At 41.2% G+C, this 19066-nt stretch overlaps 2 protein-coding genes across 6 annotated transcripts in view; both read right to left on the bottom strand.

Annotated features, from left to right (window-relative positions):
• Positions 1-5667, bottom strand: part of NOL7 (nucleolar protein 7) — a 17121-nt gene extending 11454 nt beyond the window's left edge. For 2 of the 3 annotated variants that reach the window (XR_014011062.1, XR_014011063.1), the window contains exons 1-8: positions 5439-5667; positions 4242-4302; positions 3309-3367; positions 2844-2875; positions 2094-2175; positions 1064-1185; positions 910-987; positions 73-190 (exon numbers count right to left, since the gene is read on the bottom strand). Coding sequence is in view for 1 of the 3 variants with exons in the window: in XM_081206656.1 (XP_081062782.1) it covers positions 123-190; positions 910-987; positions 1064-1185; positions 2094-2175; positions 2844-2875; positions 3309-3367; positions 4242-4302; positions 5439-5620 (684 nt within the window). In the remaining 2 variants the exon portion in view is untranslated. Of the gene's footprint in view, positions 1-68; positions 191-909; positions 988-1063; positions 1186-2093; positions 2176-2843; positions 2876-3308; positions 3368-4241; positions 4303-5438 lie in introns of those variants that run through there. The other variant, XM_081206656.1, reaches the window with a different exon arrangement.
• A 720-nt stretch (positions 5668-6387) lies between these two features.
• Positions 6388-17667, bottom strand: SIRT5 (sirtuin 5). 3 transcript variants are annotated; one of them, XM_081206591.1, is made up of 9 exons: positions 17496-17667; positions 15110-15241; positions 13519-13652; positions 11935-12160; positions 10580-10667; positions 9935-9988; positions 9647-9764; positions 8476-8591; positions 6388-8133 (listed from the first exon to the last, which is right to left on the bottom strand). In XM_081206591.1, exons 2-9 carry the CDS (start codon positions 15222-15224, stop codon positions 8058-8060), a joined length of 927 nt encoding a protein of 308 aa, XP_081062717.1. In that variant the 5' UTR covers positions 15225-15241; positions 17496-17667; the 3' UTR covers positions 6388-8057. The 3 variants fall into 3 exon arrangements, with proteins under 3 accessions (XP_081062717.1, XP_081062718.1, XP_081062719.1); XM_081206592.1 differs by lacking the exon at positions 17496-17667 and adding an exon at positions 17276-17453; XM_081206593.1 differs by lacking the exon at positions 17496-17667 and adding an exon at positions 16563-16674.
• Between the last annotated feature and the right edge of the window lie 1399 nt (positions 17668-19066).

The raw sequence follows: 19066 nt of genomic DNA on the forward strand, positions 1-19066 counted from the left end.
ATTTACAGAAGTTGGCTTATATGAAGCCTCTTTTCAATATACATGTAAGAAATCATATTGAACAGCTCTTACTTAGAAACTCCAATTTATTTTCCACAACTTGTCAAAATGTAGTCTGTGTTTCAGCAGCTTATCTTTGAAGAAACCCAGTGCTTTGTCAACTTCTTAGCCTTTTGCTTTTGCATTTTACCTGGTAGGAAAGAAAAAGATTTTATTGTCTATGAAAGAAGCGCCAATCTGCCCCTTCACCTCTGGGTTGAGAAAGCCACAGCAACTGAGTACATTAAGGCAGACAGTTTTTGGCTTAAGTCTCACATCAACTTATCCACAGCACTAGGTGTGATACCATTCTCTCAACACAGTATCTAAAAAAACATTATCTTAGGAGGCTTGTTTGATCTTGCTAATAATACCAACAAACAAGGTGCTTTGAGCTCCATGCTCAGGACTATATCAACCCTTATTTTATTTATATTAGCATGTCCAGCCAATCTCCCACAAACAAGAAAGCAAACTTCTTTAGGAACATAGAAAGCTGACTTGTCTACCAAGATGAACCACTGCTGTCTAGCTCAGTATTGTTTACACTGACCAACAGCTCTCCTGGGGTTTCAGGCAGGGGGACCTTTCCCTCGCTTATCTTGAAATACTGGGAACTTCGGCAAATCATGTGTTTGACCACTGAGCTAATTACACTTCATTCTGGCCGGGTTTTCTGCTTTTTTAAAACACTTGTCCTTTAAAGATGGATCAGTGTCAAACCTGAACATGACACTTACAAGCACTGTCCCAGGAAGAAAACCTCCTTTACATCGCTCCTACATAACAAACAGCTCCATGGGGGATTGCATCCATACCACATCTTCATTACCCACATAGGATGCACATTCAAAAAAAATAAACACTTACCCCAAGACTTATTCACAAACTGGAATGCAGCTTTTTTAACATCACTTCTCTTGTTTCCAACAGAAAAATACTGGTTTGCTGAAAAGACAAAGAGTCAATTAGCATAAGCTACATATATAACTCTACAAATGTGTTAAGCAAAAGGCCACTGTACCTGTTGTTCGGTGGCAGCCTCTTCCATAGAGGTGTTTTTGTAGGAAGCTTTTGGCCGCTTGCTGCTGCTTGTTGGTTAAATCCTGATCTTTTAGCTGCACAGCCATATAGCTTTCTTGGAGCCTAATGATAAAATGATACTTAGTTCTCTGTAATGTAACTTTTCTTACTAGAGCAGACCTACATTAAGAAAGTTTTAGTCAAATGATTTCCAATTTCCCTTTTTTCCTAGTAATCTAATGTATGTGATCATGTTTTCATACATAAAGCTAATTTAAGTGACAAGTCAAAAATACCTAACAGGTATTGAGGTTATTACTTATTGGGCAGTCCTACTTTGCGTACTATTGACAGTCTTCACAGGATACTGTTGCAAGTACAGAAGCTGCCTCTAAGCTTGCCTTTGTATTAACATGGAGATGTATTTTGTGAAAACATACACTGTCACACGTGGCACCATATTTTAAAGCTTGCATGATTTTAGAAATGGCTTGTGGGGGGAAAATAATGTTACAACTAAAACCTTGATTTATCAAAATAAAATAAAATAACTCCTCAGCTTCACTAATAATAATAATAATAATTCAGGCTTGTTCAAAATGAACAACGCTAATTCATCAACAGTATAAAAACCTATCAGGGTTATAAACTTTCCTAAGTAAATAAATAAAAGATGCCTTATATCAGTACTATCTATTGTGACTGGCTGTGGGTCTCCAAGATTTTTTAAAAGGCAATTGTAGTAATAAAACCCAGGATCATCCTCAAGCCAAGCACAGCAGTTTCCTGAGTCTTACTGAACTAATGGACAGAAATAGCCAAATATTGTACATGGAGAATCCTGCAATATAACTGACATGCAACACTATCTATGTACAGTACTTTAAGCGGCTGGACCTGAGATTTTGTGACCAAATAAATGGTTATGGCAGAGCACGGAGCAATAAGAACATCATATGCACGTGCAGAACAGATCAAATAAATGGGCTTTTCTTACAACACTATGACATGTAAGAATCGCTCAGCCATACCTAGTTGCCAAGTTTTCTTCACTGTCTTCCTCTGTATCTTTTTGGCCATTCTCACTTTCAGAATCATCTTCAACATTCTGACCTATAAAAATAATGGAAACTTTCATTGAAACTTTACACGTCAATGGATACCATGCAGGACTATACAGTGGTACCTCAGGTTACATACGCTTCAGGTTACAGACTCCACTAACCCAGAAATAGTGCTCTTCTAGAACTTTGCTTCAGGATGAGAACAGAAATCGTGCTCCGGCAGTGCGGTGGCAGTGGGAGGCCCCATTAGCTAAAGTGGTGCTTCAGGTTAAGAACAGTTTCAGGTTAAGAACTGACCTCCAGAACGAATTAAGTACTTAACCTGAGGTACCACTGTAATACTTTTCAACTAGTTGCAAACCCATTCCAGTAGTTTTTTTAGCCTCTTTAGCAACTAAACTATTCACAAATGTATGTGGTAAGAGAAAGAATGACCACTGTTATCAGACAAACAGGTGCAGCTAATTGGGGACCCAGCACATTTATGATGAATATGTGAATTAAAGAACAAAGTTTACTGCACTAATGCATTTTGTGAGAAGTGAAAGTATTATTTCAAACTATAAGATTAATGAACAACACAAAAATTGTTAGCATGGTCATTATTATAATAGTCATAATATTTTATGGGCATTGTCAAGTAGATCCTAATATTTATGGCATGATACAAAGTACATAATAAATGCAATGTAATCGTGGGCAGAACCGTACACATACCTTGCTCTTGCATGGCTGATGGCTGATTTTTGCTAAGGAGAAATTAACATTGGAAGACATTTAGTAAGGAACCTTTTGATCAATTATTCACAAATACAAAAATGGCACATTCATATGGAACCTATTAAAATACGCACAGCAATTACTGTTAATAGCTGTGCTTACCTACCATGAATATAATAGCAAAACTAAGATAGGAAGGCTTCTGCAAGCGCCCAGTAACTCAACTTTCCAATTCCCTTACTATTTAAGAGACATTTTTAAAGGTAGGGCATACACCAGCTACATATTATGACACTTGATTCATGTGCTGCTCTCCCCGTTCTGGCCATTGGTGTTGGTTGGAAATTATAAATTCATCAGTGTAGATGGGGGTTAGTCATTTATGGGTATTGCAGCCAAAGGAAGCATACAACGCAATCTCACTGAAATGTTTATTGGTGCTCCAGAACATACTTTGCTTACCTAGTCTGTGTTGATGATGCCAACTCCTCCAACACATTTTCAGGAAGCAGCTTTCTTTTCTAAAAGAAACCAACATTAGCAAATTATTAAGCAACCCCTCTGACAATGCTAGCAGTAATGGTATACCATGCCTAGCTGACAGCTGAGTGGAAAGTTTGGTATCTAACCATGCATTAATTTGGGAAAGGGATAAATAGGCTTTGCCCTGATATCTCATTTGATCATTATGATTTTGTGACTGAATGACCAATGAGCTGGGCTATGTACAAGATCTTTAGTTAGGTTCAGTATATCCCAGATTAAACTTCCAGACAAGTCTTGCCATGGGAAGAGGGAACAGGACACTTTGTAACTTTTCAGAGGCATCTGATTGGCTGCTGTTTAAGGACACTGAACTAGATAGAGCTTTTGTCTGACCCAGAATGGTAGAGCTTAAGTCATTAAGCTTGCATATTTATATCCTGCCTCCACTTTGTTCATGGGTCCTTATAAAAGCATACAAACAGGAACCACGTAGGTTTGAGCAAAACAGCCTATGCTGTACCCAAGATATGCACTGTGATAAATTGCAACAAGCAAAGGAAGGGGCTAGGATTAAAAATACATTAAAAGGTATAGTGAAATAGTTTACCTCAATAGACTGCAATCATTAAGATAAAAAGTGGTGCAAAACTATGTGTAATATTTCACTTACATTTAAAAACGTTTGGGAACTCTAGAAAATTAGTTTGTAGATAACATTTGTGTATTACACATGTAAATCCCTCACACAGGTATCTGCAAAGTAACACATTGGGACTGAATTTTGATGTTATTCATGGTGATTTTCAGTCTTATGGTGTGCAACTGCAGGGGCAGTATGGTACAACTGCTAAACATTTTCAGAGCGTGGAAGTTTGCTGGGGATGAAAAATAAAACAACTTCAACATTACCTTTTGTTCCTTAAATAGTTCTTCTTTCTGTCGTCTCTTTTCTTTTAAGGTAGCCTTTTCTCTGAGTAAATAAATAATAAAATGTTGTTTATGAAGAGAAGACATGGGCACAAGAAGAATAAATGTGTATAGTCAATTGTGAGTGCTTGTTCCAAGTGCTATCAACAAAGTTAAGAGAAACTAGCTAAGAAGTGCAGTCAGGGGGAAAGAAGAATGTATTCTCACAATGGCCACAATTGTCTACGTTTATAAGAGAGGAGGGATAAACACTTAACTATTACGTGAACACAGTAAATTGTCCTTATAATATGAATGACTGAAAATTTACTTTCAGTAGACAGCATTGTATTATCAAATCTACCAAGAAAAATCTAATACATTCCCTTAGTTTTGGACTAAGATGTTGTATGATGATGATTATTATTATATCATTTGAAGATCTCATGGTAGTTCACATGATAAAAAAATACAGGGTAAAAGCACAAAATAGTTGAAACAAGACAAGACCTCCCCAAACACATTTAAAAGGCCGTAGAAAATTCATCAGCCAGAGGCCTGGTGGAAGAGGATTAGGGAGCCACAGCAGAAAAGCCCTCATGGTCCAGGTCAGTTTATATGGGGAGAGGTGGTCCTTGAGGAATTGCAAAACTGAACCGTTAAGAGTAGAATGAAGAAAATTCAAGCATTTCTCCAGGTGGAATCACACTACCAAATCCTGGCTCTTGTTTGTCTGAAGAACTGATACTCTCTTCTCTCTAGCATGCAGCAAACTATTCTCCCAGTAAACTCCACCTACTATTTTCCTACCGAAGTAAGGGATACTTTCTCACAGCTGAGGCCTATCATGGACAAATTCGACCTTTTACGCAAAGGCCATTTACAACACCAGAAAGGGACGAAGACACGGGGATAACAAGAACAGAACGCAGCAGCTCCTTGAAGACAAAGATGCAGCTACGTCAGGTTCTCTCTTTGGTTCTGGCGCCTCAGTCCTGCCGAATGGCTCGATTTTCCCACAAAAAGGCTCTTGGCGCTGCCTCTCCCCCCCCCCCGCCCGCCCCATAGGAGGAGGAGGGAGGGAGGGCAGGCGCCGGTCAACTACGACCCCCGCCCTTCCCCGCCACGACGAGGCTGACCCCCGAAGCGCAAGGCGTCGTTCTAGGCGCGGGATGAAGAGAGTCCCACGCCGAGCTTTACCTGCGCACGCGCTCCCCCGCCAACCGGCGCGCCTCCTCGGCCGCGGCGCGCGCGCTCTCGAAGGTCACCTCCTCGGGAGCCTCGTCACTCTCCTCGTCCTCTTCTGAGGAAGCGGCGGCGGCGGCGGCAGCCTCCGCAGCGACTCTTTTCCTAGCCATCGAGCGAGTCCTCCGCGCCACCATCTTTCTCCACTTCTCGAACTTCCGGCTGACCCTTCGTCCCTTTGACCCGGAAGCAGCCTGGCGGAGCGGGGACTTGCTAAGAGGGGACTCGGCGCGCGAAAATAAGCTTCCGGGCAGGCGGCGTTGGCCGAGCGGCGAGGTTCCGAGGGCGTTGGAGTTGCCCGTCGAAGCCAAAATAAGTCAATTAGTAGGGATATTGTTCTTCCCTCGCTCGCCCTCAAGGGATGGCAACACAGTAATATATCTGTTGCTCTTTCCAGCTTGGTTCTTATTTCTTGTGGAAACGTGATTTTTTTAAACCGCGACAGTTGCAACGTTGCTTCAGTCAGTTACTGGATCGGGGCGGGTTTTGCTGCAGCTTAAGGAAAGTTTGCACTGAGGATTTTATAAGTAAAGCAAACTAGCCTCGGCTCTTTAATTTGCAACGTTAAGGCTGAGTTTGCACAGCGAAGCGATCACAATCCCCTCTCAGCACAAGCTTCCCCCACCCTGAAGTACGGGTGTATTTAACAGTTTGCATCGGGATTGTTACAGCAAATGCCCCACCCCAACACACATGCCTACACAACAGGACCCAAGTTAGAAAGAACAGAAAGTGCTATTTGTTGCCAGTTCATGCTTCTGGATGGACACCCTGGTGTCCAGTCACAGCTACGCTTAAAGCTTGGATTCCACCTCTGGACAAGGAAAATGCAGAAGGAGGTGAAAGGGGCAGTCTGAGTTCCATACGCAGCAACCAAGGGATTCTGTCAATTAGATACCAGTGATTCTGTTTTCAGATTAATACATAGTTTATTTTCTTTTGTGAAAGAACAGTACAAATCACATAATTTCCCCTCGCATTGTTAGGGCATAAGGCATCTGCGCAGCAGAAACCACTCCATTTCTGATCCGCTGCCAAAGATTCCAATATCCAGAATGCAACTGCACTTAGGCACTAGCCCAAAGAAACGTGGCAAAAGCATATACTAAAACAACACAAGCCTATCCATGCTTACCCAAATGTAAATTCCATTGTGTTTGCTCCCATATAACCATGTAGAATGCTGCCCAAATTGTTACGTTTTTAAAAGGCGCCAGTCCAGTGCCCTTCTACAGCTTTCGCTGCACCAAGCTGCCATCTAACATTTCTTCAACATGATTGTTCTAAGATTGAGGCTGGTGCACATCTTTGAGCACCAAACTGGCATGAATGCACCATGTGCAGGGCTATACTCCTTTCTCATTCTGGCAGATGGTGCCAGCATAAGCCCTGCTGGCTTCCCCTTCTAGGCCGTTTGTTTTTGGGGGGTTGGGGGATGTTAGCTTAAACTGACTTCAAATTTTGAGAGAGCTTACATTCCTTGTAGCTCCAGAAACTTTGCTCATGACAAAGCCTCTTACAATTGATGGATAATGATAATATATGTGAAGCACACTGATTACTCCAAAATTCTTCTATATATTATATATTAATATTAAATTTAAAAAAGAAAACTGCAGACCCATATTATAATCAAAAAGTTGGAAGTTCTGTTTCACAGTAACTCAGCATTGCGTTCTATTCCATTTCCCAGTTACTGATGTTTTATCATAGTTGAGAGGAAGTGCAGACATGGTTAGTGTGGTATCTACTTCAGCACTAATTATATAATGAGATCTGCTAATACATATTGATGTTTTGATAGGAAAACTGCTTTGGAACAAAACAGACAAAGCATTGGTTTATCTTATCTTAGTGACTTAGAACAGTAGACAAAACAAGTAAAAGACTAATAAAACAAACCCACAGATACATTCATACAAGTCCAAGAGCGAGAAGAAATTAAGCATGTATACATTGCACATGGATGCTGCTACCTATGTTCCTTTAATTGTTTTCTCATACTGATCACCACAAAGAAATGTACACCATCCTGGAAGTAAACCTTTTTAGAGGATTGCACTGCTTCATGAAAAAAACCACCTTGTTTACCATTTTCCTACAAAAACTGGAGTATAGGCTATATGAAAAGCTGTCATTTGCCCCATTTGCTTACTCCTACCTTTCTCAGAATTTTACAGTTGGTTTATAAAATTGTTTTGTGTAGTCACAAAGAAGTGTAAGGTCATGATGAAGTCCCTCCCCATTATGATTTGCCAAATATGTAGTCTAATATTTCAGGGCACAAATGTCTTCTTTTGAACTGTTGGCATTTTTATGCTCTCATTTCACATAAATCGGTTTTGTCTAACAAAAATGTAACCGCTTTTCCAATGTCCTTGACCATGACAACTCTTTTGCTTTGCTCATTCTTGTAACCAACTGGAAAATCATGATCTATTTTCTTCAGTGTCACCCTTAAATCCTATTGCTCACTTGCAGGCATGATGTTTTCTACAAGTCCCACGTTTCTCTTATGCTTGCACCCTACTGAATGAGCAGCTGGGTTTTTTCCTCTGTGTTGCTGATAAATGTTCATGAGATTATCTCAGTTTCATGGCGTGCCAGTGCTGGGGGCAGCGTGGTTCCACAGGGACCTGAGAAATGAAACCTGAAACAGAATCAGGATATAAATAGTATTTAATAAAATATAATTGTACTTCGGCAAATAATTCCAAAACCCTAACCCTAAACAAATATCAGAACATTGTTAGTCCTTTTACCTATCCCCCCTTCCATAAACCAGTAAATCTTTTACATTTGTTTGATATCCCATTTATTTCTATGGAGTTTAAGAAGTTTAATGGCAAATTTGCTGGTCTGCAGATTAGGCTGCAAGTGAGAAAATTGCATTGCCTTTGCTAGCAAACATTTTAGATACAGCAGGTTTTACATTTTAATTAATTCTGCAGATAATGGCATTTACTAGTTCTAAAGAATATTAGGGTGCTACCTGAACCTATCTGTGGCCGGGGTGCTTTGCATGTTGAATTCTGCAACTGCCACTCCTCTGGCAGATACCTGGGGAGCAAACATAGCAGCAGGGTATACTATAGAGGACGTTCCAACCTGAGAAAGAGAAGAAAATGCAGTGGTTCATAAGCATTAACCTAGCTGCCCAAAACTTTGGCTTGTTGCAGCTATCACATTTTTTCAACCAGACATTGGGAGCGCCCTACATTTTTCAACATTAATCATACTATAGCTTGAGGACTGCATTGATCTTTTTAAAAAAGGGTTTGTAAACCAGCTGCAGGACGCTGGTGGTGCTGTGGTCTAAACCACAGAGCCTAGGGCTTGCCGATCAGAAGGTTGGCGGTTCGAATCCCCGTGACGGGGTGAGCTCCTGTTGTTCCTGCCCACTTAGCAGTTCGAAAGCACGTCAAGTGCAAGTAGATAAATAGGTACCACTCCGGCATGAAAGTAAACTGCGTTTCCTTGCACTGCTCTAGTTCGCCAGAAGAGGCTTAGTCATGCTGGCCACATGACCCAAAAGCTGTCTGCGGACAAATGCCAGCTCCCTCAGCCTATAGAGTGAGATAAGGGCCACAACCCCAGAGTCATCCGCGACTGGACCTAATGGTCAGGGGTACCTTTACCTTAACCTATGACTACTATTACACCATTGCAGACATATCTGGTTGGATCAAAGATTAGCACAGTTTAGGATGTTTCTGTGCGCCATTAAAATAAGTATTGTGGGTAATGTAAAATAAGTTATACATATGCCACTGAAAGCCACTGGTATGTGATAACCTGCCAATTCTACTGGAAACTGTAAATTTCAAAATATGACAAGAGCCTCAATGCAAAGGGAACTTCACATTTATTGGCAATTAATTTCCTTTTGTAATCACCCCAAGTTTAAACTCTGTTGAAGCTTGTTATTTTAATGAATGCTTTAAAAAGATCTGACCATTCGTTGAAAATATTTGAGCCATCAACTGAACAACTCAATTGGACCACTCAAATGCCCAACCTTGTGCTATGTGAAAATATTGACATTTCATGTCTGTTATATTTGACAGTTAACTTCATGAATCCTTTCCTGGGAAGCATGAGCCGATACTAAGTTATAGGCTCTAACAAATTAAAGACAAAGAAACAGACCAAAAATCACTTACCACCAAACAAAGATCACAAATCTCAAGTTCTTTTTCAACCTCTGTAAGAATATCAGAATCCAAAGTTTCTCCGAACCATACAACGTGAGGGCGCAAGAGGCCATTGCATTCTTCACATCTGCCAAGAAAAATTATGGAGATATATGTTAGACTGCCACAAAGCTGGGAAGAAAGCAAAGCAATTAAAAATCTTCATCTAGTTTATTACAAATTCTGCTGCAATATGTTAAGTAACAGAGCATCTCCTTTGCATGCAATTTTTGAATGCTTCAGCAGCTCAGCACTCACCGAGGAAGATCTTCTACAGGAATCTGGCTGTCCTCAGCATCTGGATCTGGAGCACTATAAATGCAAATAAAGATTGTGAACATTGCAAGTGTAATCATCATCATCATCACCACATGGGGTGGAACTCAATGTCATGCTCTTCCAATTCTTTTTTCTGTGCAAGCACCACAGCTTGTGAAATAGAACAACCCCCCTCTCCTGCCCCCCTGCACTGTTCTGGGAGTTCTCCCAACCTTCCAAGAGCCAATTTTGAGGGGCACGCAAAGCCCCATAAGCAAGCAGAGATAATTGTTCAAGGCTTCTGCTGATGGGCCTGGTTAGGTAAATCCTGCTCATCAAGTGGGATTCAATGCTGGTCCTACTCAGAGCAGACTACTTAAACTCTATTACTGGGATCCAGACTGGTGTGATAGGCAGCTCTACTCTTGAGCAGGACAGGAGCTTTTAATTATTCCCTTTAAGCATCAGCCCCCACACCTGCAGGGGGAAAAACCCCTTCCAAAGGTTAAAGGGCCCTCTGGATCAGTACCCCATGAAGTATGCAGTATCTTACCTACTGAATGTTCACCTAATCTGACAGGAGAAAATGTCTACATTGGGAGCCAACAGACACAAACTGTAGGTAACACAGCACAGATCCATTACCCTTTCCCATCCAAAGCAGGACAGATTGGACTCTTGTGATTAGCTGTCACAGTTCCACAACTGGTGCATCGGGTTTTGAATAAGCTACCTGTAAATAACAATCCCATATTTTAAACATGGACTTCACAGTTGATAATACAAAACTTCTAACACATCATACCAGCAGTGTGATTCTCATACATCTTACAGGAACTGAAAATTGCCTAATTCAGCACTTTGAGCCTGGAAGAATATTATAAAGCATTTATTAGTGAAACAATCTACTGGCTAGCCAAAGGAGACTATTGAAATGTTTAAGCAACAGGAGCTGCAAAAATGCAAGCCCAAATAAATAAAATATCATAGGTTAATAATTTTCACCAATTCCCAAGTAACTATTTGTTCTTCTGACTACAAGTCATACACACAGATATTCTATAATTCTACAAAGTACATAGTCAACAGCAGATTTAGTAAGGCTACTTTTCTAGATTCTAAAAATCATGCATTGTAGAAGCACTAAACAAACTTCTTAAAAGAAGTGAATTAAATACTACAGCCAGAATCTGCAGAATCCCATTCCTAAAGCAGGGGCACTGCTATTTTTCCCTTTCTGATGGAGCCCCTTGAATGACCTCCATCCTTCAAGAATAGCTCAGTCGGACAAAGGATGTTTCACTAGGAAAGGGAAACACCTCAACATGATAGTACAGGCATAGGCAAACTCGGCCCTCCAGATGTTTTGGGACTACAACTCCCATCATCCCTAGCTTACAGGGCCAGTGGTCAGGGATGATGGGAATTGTAGTCCCAAAACATTTGGAGGGCCGAGTTTGTCTATGCCTGTGGTAGTACATATATGAAAGGCTGCGTATGACCTTCTGGTCCCTGATTTGTTTACTAATTAAGTTCCTACCCTCTATGGTAATTTCTAATGTGCCTTTCAAGGCTGATTTACACATTATACAGGAGAACTATTATTGAATTTCCCAGTGTTTTCTTTTTTTAATGAAATGCAGCCATGCAATTTCCCAATTTGATTAAAGCAGCATTTCTGCTTAATACTTCCTAAAACACAACAAATATTGTTTCCCAATCAAAACCCCTCCTCTGCTTTTAATTCAGCAAAGGAAAAATACAGGTGCAATTCTTCGCTATCACATGTTTACCCTCAGTCTTCCAGCTGCAATTAAGCAAGTTCCATCTTGTGCATGCCTTCAAAGAAACCTGAGAGAGGAACTGGGAGGGAAAATGTCCCATCATAGCTAATTCTCAGGTCTTTAATTTCCATGTCTTTATGATTGGAAATATCAACAAACATCTTATAAAGGATAGCTGAATGAGATATCTGTAACACACTGCTGGGGATTCCTTACCATGGATTTCTAAGAGGTGCTTTGTTCCTGCTTTTCTGTGGAGCTCATCAATGTTCTGCGTGATAACCACAACACTCCTTCCTTGCTTGCTTAGCCTGGCCTCACACTCTGCTATGGCAGTGTGTGCAGGGTTTGGATGTTTACTCATCATAAGCTCTCTACGGTAATGGTAGAATTCCCACACCCTAGAGGGATTCCTTGCAAAAGCCTCTGGAGTAGCCAGTTCCTGTAGGGTAGAGGGGGAGGAATCATTTGTTGCTTTGTCAATAGAACACCCATACCTGATTATAAAGCCTCACATTCGTTTGCAAGCAGCCATAAGCACAATATTTGGCATTTATATACTGTGTTTCAGTGTGTTCAGTACTTCACAGACAACAATGGAGTAATCTAGATTGAGGTAAGTCTTTTGGGTGGTATTAAATTAAGTTATACTCGGAGAAAACTCACTGAAATTAACAGACCTAACTTAGTTGTGTTCATTAATTTCATTGAATCTACTCAAGGGTAAAACTTAGATGAATGCCACCCTTTATTTGTTTTATATCACATGAAATAACAAAGCAGAAACTCAATTGAACAATATAAAACACGGGATCAGAACTGAGAAGCCAATCAATAGGGCTTTCATACAATGCAACATTTAGATCAGAGTGTCACTATAACACTGAAATGCATTCAGCTTCACAAAATCCCCTCCAGTTTTTCTGCCACTGTAAATATAACCACTTTGTACAGTAACTACTTTGTCTTTTATCTAACATGCCAACCAAAATCAATCCCTAGCTTGGCCAATATAAAGACTGCCAGTTTCTATTAATTTCTGCTCACTGCCTATCTGGAAATCTGTGTGTATTGTTTAAGGCGTGGGACCGATTTGGACCGCAGTCAGACTTTACATTCTTAAAAATGGGTTGTAGCCAATTGTTTCTTTATCCCAGAATCCTAGGTGTATAACCTGATATCTAGCAGGAACACCTAGCACAGAGCTTTCTAAACTGTGCGTCGCGACACATTAGTGTATTGGCTGCAGTGTGTAGATGTGTCCCACGAACGCTCCCTGTACTCTTACAGTAAAGCTGAATTACTGTGTCACACAATGATGCATGTCTAAAAAGTGTGTCACCAATATGAAGTTTGAAAAGCTCTGACCTAGCAGATACTTATTTAGCCTGAAATCACCATTTTGGAACCAAGTCTACAAGATGACTTTATAGCTACAATATCTAACCTTAACTAAGCCATAGTTTGGTTTACCATGTTGTGCAAACCAGGCCAGTATCTCTGAGCCTTAACTACCTCCTAGGGTTGTTGTGAGGATGAAATGAGGAAGGAAAGGACCATACACAATACCTTGGGCTCCCTGACGAAAAGGAGAGAAATAAACGTTTTAATAAACAAATAAAACTATGTCCTTACATTCCCTCAAAGCTACTAGGGTTGCAGTCCTATGCTTGTTTGGGAGCAAACCTCATTAAACTCAGCAGGGTTTAGTTATGAGTAAATATGTGTAGAATTGCACTTAAAGGCTATTAAGTAGCAGTATTTAGCATCCTGGGGGGAAAACGGGTCAGTAGCACACACCTGAGCTTGCCATTTCCTCCAGTAGCCCCCTGCACCTCGGAAGGTCGGAACACCACTCTCAGCACTGACACCAGCCCCTGTAATAATAGCTATATGCTTTGCTTTAGCAAATGCTTCTCGGAAATCAGCCATACCTTTAAAAAAAAAGAGAAGATGAAAAAGTCAGATTTATTTCTAAATGACACATTTTAAGCACATACAAAAGCTATTTTTTATCTGAAAGTGGAAAACCAAAGTTTGAAACTCCTCAGCTTTAAAGATGTCTGGAATGGATGACCTAGACAAAACAGTCTCTCTGAGCTTGACTAGTTTTGCCTGTGCTTAAATTTTGTATCTTAAAACTTCTGCAGACCATAATCAGAAGACATGTCTGACACAAAATTATGTTTACGTGTTGACCCTGGAAACATTTAAGAGTTTGATGAGTCCTAAAATGGAGGGTTTTTTTAAAAGCAAAACTGTAGGGCATGAATAATTTCATTCATGATGCAACTCGGTGTACTGAAGTATATACCCTATTGATCTTCAAAGATTAGCCAGTTCATGATTAAAAAATTAAATAAAATGGAATGTACGCTTTGCTTTATGAGGCATCCATTTCAGCTCATTAAGGAATCTTGCACAGCAAAACTAAAAAGTGCTTAGAAACAAGACCTGACCTGCTGATATTCAAAACTGAAGTACTTGGTTATACAGACTCTTGTCTAAACATAACAGAATACAACTTCTCATTTTATTTAAGGTATTTAAATGTAAAAAATAAGTTTAAAAAATGAAAGTTGTACGGGTGAGCTCCTTTGTGTGGATCTAACTATTTTAACTGATTTATTCTTGTAAAATTAGTGATGCCTTCTTAGGATCACAAGTTAGTGGCCTTCTGGGTTACCTCCCATTATGATTGCATTTCTATATTCATGGCTAACACAGTGCAGTACAGTTTTAAGAAAAGCAGCAGGACCACAAATTATGTTGAACCATAAAAGCAAGACCAATCTCAAATGGATTTAGAAATAAAGAATTAGCAACTTACAGAATTTCCAGACACTGAAAAAAGTAAGCTGTCTCACATTGGTAATATCCTGTTGCACATTATGAGGAACACAAATATTCTTCCTCCTCCATCTTTTTAATTTTTTTGTTATTAAATCTAGCTGGGCTCTAAAACCAGAAGAAAGCCCAGCTGTTGGGAAATATTTGTAAGGGAGAATTTTTCCTTTTACAGAGTCTCCCTTACAATTACTCCCTTTTTCCACAGACGGACTTGAGGCACACACATTTGTAAAGACAGCATGCAGTTCTACTCTTAAACAGGAAGGTGGATAGATGTCTCCTTAATATCTCCTTAATGTCCCCTTATATTTAATAAGCTACATTTTAAAAAAATAGGAGTAATTAAACAAATCTCATCATCTGTACAATCATCTTCACCAACACAGCTCTCCAAACCCAAGTGATTCAAATGGAAGGTTTCAAACTTTTAAGATTTCAAGATTCATTATTTACAACAGGAACAAAAATAATCAGTTCACAGAAATCATATTGTGTGTGGACACGAAAACAAATATACAGCATGGGCAGAATCTTATCTTACTTGAACTTGGTCGGGCCATTTCAAAGCACGTCCTTTGTTTCTTGGAAGAAGCAGGTTTCAGTCCACAATATACTTGAGAAACCAGCCTTCTTGTGGTAAAGTGGAAAAGATTCATCAGGATTCCTTACAGTCCTAACATGGAAGAAAGTTAAATTAAAAAATCTGAATGTATTTGACAAGATGGCAAAGGAAACTCCATCTGCTGTCTGCCTCTGGAGTTATCTGGGACCCCCCTTCCATTGTGATTAGTGTCCTGCTTCCTCATTGGGTTGTTTAAATACTTGCCACTGTGCTCAGAAAGAGAGAGCTATTTCTGCAATACACTTTAGCTTAACAGCTGGAGACTTAGCTGAGGGAAGATTCTAACAGGAAGGCCAGCATGAGTGGTAGAAGAGCAACACTCATGGTACTGACAACTTCTTTAGGGCTAGAATGGGAAGAAAGAAGACTACCTACACTTCTGTGTGTCTGTTGCTAGTTGCAATTGCTGCAAAATTGAAGAATGTGGACTTTGAATTGCAGGCCATAGCAGAAAGGCTCTGTTCTTTAACCTAGCCTTTGACAACAGTGGTGCCAAATTAACGTTTTGTCCGCGAGTTCTTTAATCAATTTCACTCTGGGGCATGGATTAGACAAAGTATATGAGATGATTCTCAAGTGCTTTTCTACAACACTTTACAGTATATATTTTATCTTCACTGGGACTATTAAAATTCCATTGTAAACAGGAATTCTCTTCTAGTCCTAAACTGCCTGTGTAAGCAAAGTTTTTAATTACATATATCTTTCAACTGGATATTCTCCAGCCATATTTGCCACATTTCACAGAAACTAAGAGTTGCAATTTCCCCATCCTGATTGATTCACATACAAAAACTCTACCTGGCTTCCTAACCTGATGTTCCCCTATCCCAGGAGTGAGCTGCCTTGTTCTGGAAAACCTTGTCTATTGTCTGAAGGCAATACTATTATGTACTGATTTATACAAGCTGCTAGAACATTTTAAAAACTATTAGTTGAGCCATGCAGGTCTCTCTAGGCTAGGCAAATTGGATCAAAACAAACTCTGAAGGTTTGCTTGCTACAAAGATCTCCAGCTAATGATACTCAGGATGCCAACTAGCATCTAACAGATGAAAACAGTTTCACCATATTTAATAAAGTCTCATTCACCAGGACATGGACATTTCTGCTCTCAAAACATTACGTACCAAGTACAGAGCACTTTTAACAGTAGCCAGGTTAAATCCCAAACAGTTTGTTTCAGGTCTAGGGTGGGGTGGGGGGGAGGTACATGGCAGAGGCTGGGGGCGGGCATATTCTGGAGGTGAAACAATGCCATCGGAAGCCAAGTAAGCCTGAATCTACTTAGCATCTGGATGGGAAACCACCTGAATTATTTGGAAGGCAGGATATAAAAACATAACGCTGCTAAGAGAAAAGAGAGCAATACCTGGAAATCCATGTTAGCACTGGTATGCTTGCCTCTGAAACTGGACCACAAAGACCTATGCTGAAATCCAGTCTCAACTGACTATCTATCGGGTTGGAAAAAACTCTATTTTGTACCTGTGCTGGTTTCCTTAGCTACATACACAAAACAGAAGTAACAGCACCTGGATCTGGTTTCTTTAGCTACATACACAAAACAGAAGTAACAGCACCTGGATCTGCAGAGCCAAGCCTACGAAGCCCTTTTTATTTTTACATAAACGCCCCTTTAAATTTAGGATCTATGCAGCTGATGGAGCCCTTTCGATGTAAAATGAGGAGAGGGGGTGGGGGGTACACACAACGAGAAGCACCATGCCTTTTATTAGAGCAACTTCTGTTCCTGATGAAAGAGCGAAGGAAGAGGCCTGGGGAAACACCCCCACACACACATTCAAGGGTGCCAACTTGAATAAAATATGGGGGGGGGGGAGGAAGGACAGGTAAGTCCCACCCCACATAATCGATTACATGACGTTGCACACACACACTACTGGAATGGCAATGCCCATCAACTTTAGGGGTGGGCAGCCCCCTCAAATATTAGGGGGGGGCGTAGGGACCTCAGTCCCTAGGGAGTATAGGCTCCTATACTCACAATGTGTGTGTGTGTGTGTATATACAAACACACACACACACACACACACACACGTATATACATACAAATACACATACACTTCCTGGTGGCTTCCGTGAATATCGGGGCGAGGAAACTTGTTTTCTCACATGTGTTTCCTCCGCCCTGAAGGTTACTAAGGAACGGAGGGGAAAGGCGCGAGGCCCGCCGTCGCCACGGAGGGAAAGGCAGCTGGCCGAGGAAAGCAGCCGAGAAGCCGCTCTCCGAGGGCCTGAGACCCTCACCTGCGCCCCTCGCCCTCGGCCCGCCGCTACTCACCACCGCCAGCACCGCAACCCAGCCGCCCGCCTCGTGAGGTCCCGCCCCGCCAGGCCGAGCAGCAGGAACAGGAGCGGCGGCGACGGGCGAGGCGAGGCGGAGGGAGGGCCCAGCCGCCGGAGCGGCCTCCGAGGGGCGCGAGGAGAGAGGCCTGCGTGGAGCCCGGCACGTCGCCCTCTCCCGGCTCCGGGCCTGATGAGAGGTTACTATGGTGCCCGAGGCGTCGGGCGCTGTGGAGGCAAAGCCCACCCGCCCCCTCTTCTTCATTGGCACGTATAGGGTTGCATTGGAAATCGCGTTAGAACTCGCTCCCAGAGGCTTTTGAAATCGATGTGTTTTAGAGTTTAAAAAACACGTTTCACAATTATGTTGGAAACAAGCACCTTGTTATTATTAATCCTTCTTTGTATACCGCTCTATACCGCGCAGGTCTCGAGGCGGTTGCAACATAAAATCACAATATAGAAACCAACGAAATGCGTAATTAAAGTAAAAACAAGAAACAAGTCAATGAATAAACCACTCCCCAGCACATTTTTAAAGTTGTCACAACCAAAAAGGCCTGGTTAAAGATCTGAAAGTGTATGCAAATATAGGGATTCATATTGCTTAGCTCAATACTGAAAGATTTGCAGCCCGAATGTGTTGGTGAGCTGTTTACAATACATATAAACCATTAAATTATTGGGGTGTGTGTGTTAAAAACAGGTATTAAACATATGATTAAAATCAACAATAGCTATAACTTCTACATGTGTGGGTAGACTAAACAAAAATGTTTAAAGTGGGCACGTAAAAGATTACAGTGAAGATGCCTGCCTGATAACAGTCCAGAAGCGCTGCCAAACTCCGTACCTGCTGCTTCAGGGGGTGTGCAACTCCATCCAGGACAGGCAGTGGACCAATTTCTCTCACATGGGAACCACTCTCTCATAGTGCCTGTCTTGTTAGGATTCAAGCTCAGTTTATCTTCTTCATCCATCCCACCTCCATGGATGTGGCCAGCATAAGCCGCTTCTGGGGCAACAGAACACCGAAACCAGAGCAGCACATGGAAATACCATTTACCTTCTTGCCAGAGCGATACCTATTTATCTACTTGCACTTTTTTGTGTGCTTTCGAACTGCTAGGTTGGCACACAGCTGTCAACGTTTCCCTTTTTTAAAGGGAAATTCCCTTATTCCGAATAGGATTCCTCGCAAGAAAAGGGAAAAGTTGACAGCTATGGGTTGGCAGGAGCTGGGACTGAGCAACGGGGGCTCACCCCGTCATGGGGATTCGAACCACTGACCTTCTGATCGGCAAGCCCAAGAGGCTCAGTGGTTTTTATTATTTTTTACTTTTTGAAATATGGCAACCCTAATTTAGGGTAGTAGGTTACCAGACACCATCTAGTTGAAATGAATCTGCATTAGTCTTAGATAAACACAGCTAAAGAAACAGACTCGATAGTTTCAAGGACAGTGGAACATTGTTTGGCTTCTGCTGTCCCATAGCTGCAAATTGTCAACTTTTGCATGAAAAGAAAAAAATGAAGAGGATGAAGTTCACAAAGTCTGTAAACTCTGAA

The sequence above is a fragment of the Podarcis bocagei genome (assembly GCF_964188305.1).
Source record: "Podarcis bocagei genome assembly, chromosome: 8".
Taxonomy (NCBI): domain Eukaryota; kingdom Metazoa; phylum Chordata; class Lepidosauria; order Squamata; family Lacertidae; genus Podarcis; species Podarcis bocagei.